At 39.1% G+C, this 1,270-nt stretch overlaps 1 protein-coding gene across 1 annotated transcript in view; it reads left to right on the top strand.

Annotated features, from left to right (window-relative positions):
- Positions 1 to 229: 229 nt before the first annotated feature.
- The window catches only part of LOC101850982, a gene marked incomplete at its 5' end in the record, with an annotated part of 13,997 nt that continues 12,956 nt past the window's right edge, over positions 230 to 1,270 (top strand). Inside the window, 1 exon segment of the mRNA XM_005105853.3 lies at positions 230 to 334. Within this exon segment, the coding sequence (XP_005105910.1) occupies positions 256 to 334 (79 nt within the window).

Below are 1,270 nucleotides of genomic sequence, written 5' to 3' on the forward strand. Positions count from 1 at the left end.
CTAGCTAACTAACATTGTATTCTGTTCTATTTACTAAAAAATATATGAAATACACGTATATCGTATATCATAAACAGACTTTAAATAATGTAGGTCCTGTCTCCTAATCATCATTCGTACATTAGCACAGACGTCTAACATACCATACAAACGAGAATCAAAAGTTACGACATGCTCTGATCTACTCTCAGAATCCTGTATCTGAAGCACACACAACAAAATCCCGCATTTCTGTGAAACATCCCTGGTGGCAAGATGCAGACACAAGCCTGGAAGTCCTGCCTGTGTGCTCTGTCGTCACTTCTGATTCTGCTTCTTGTTTGTTTCGTGGAAGGTAAAAAACAAGTCCTAGTTTTGTCTATTTTGTTTTATTGTTGTGTGTGGTTGTTGGGTTTGTTTTGGGTTGTTGTATGGTATGGTATGGTATGGTATGGTATGGTAGTCATCGTTGACTAAACATCCATCCCCGATAGAACCCAACCAAATGGATGAACATCCTTAAAAACTGCGGATTTGTTTTCAAAAGGCATGCTCGACACGTGTGTAAACCCATGATTATATTCCAAGACGACACCAAGAGAAAGCCTACATAATTCTGTGAAATGTAATCAATACTTTAAACAGTAACATCCAGAAATTGCTATAATTTAAAACTGTGCTTTTCTTTTTGCTACCTTATTCTTGGCAATGTCGAGCTATTGTTTCTTTTTGGTTTTTTCCTAGCCTCCATTGAGCTGCAAAAACGCGGTTTTGAATTCCAATTTTCCGATCATGAACCGATGGAATCAATAAAACCATGGCTGTAACCAGGAAACCGCACGCTCGATCGAGCCGATGTTCAGTATTGGTTTAAGGAGGAAGTCAACTAAAAGGATACACAGACTTGGTCTTGCAAACAAAGCAAGTGTAAACGATTTAACAAGTCAGGTTGGGGGAGATACATAGTTTAGGAATTTGCTAGCAAATTTCCTGAGTGGTACTTCCAGCGAACTGCGCAGTCAACTACATAGAGAAAAAAGCGTGATCGTGCAAACAGAGCAAAGTGTAAATGATTTTCAGAGTAGGAGGAGCGAGTGGTAGCTGTTGTTGTGATAGAAGCTGGTAAATATCCCGTGTGGTACTACCAGAGGACATTCTTGTTTCTGCTTCACAAACATGATTAAGTGAAAATCTCAAACTGTTGCGCGGTGTTTACTGCGTACATTTAAGCTGGTCATATGATGATGATGATGATGATGATGATGATGATGATGATGATGATGATGATGAT

This window comes from Aplysia californica, unplaced genomic scaffold (genome assembly GCF_000002075.1).
Source record: "Aplysia californica isolate F4 #8 unplaced genomic scaffold, AplCal3.0 scaffold00496, whole genome shotgun sequence".
Lineage (NCBI taxonomy): Eukaryota > Metazoa > Mollusca > Gastropoda > Aplysiida > Aplysiidae > Aplysia > Aplysia californica.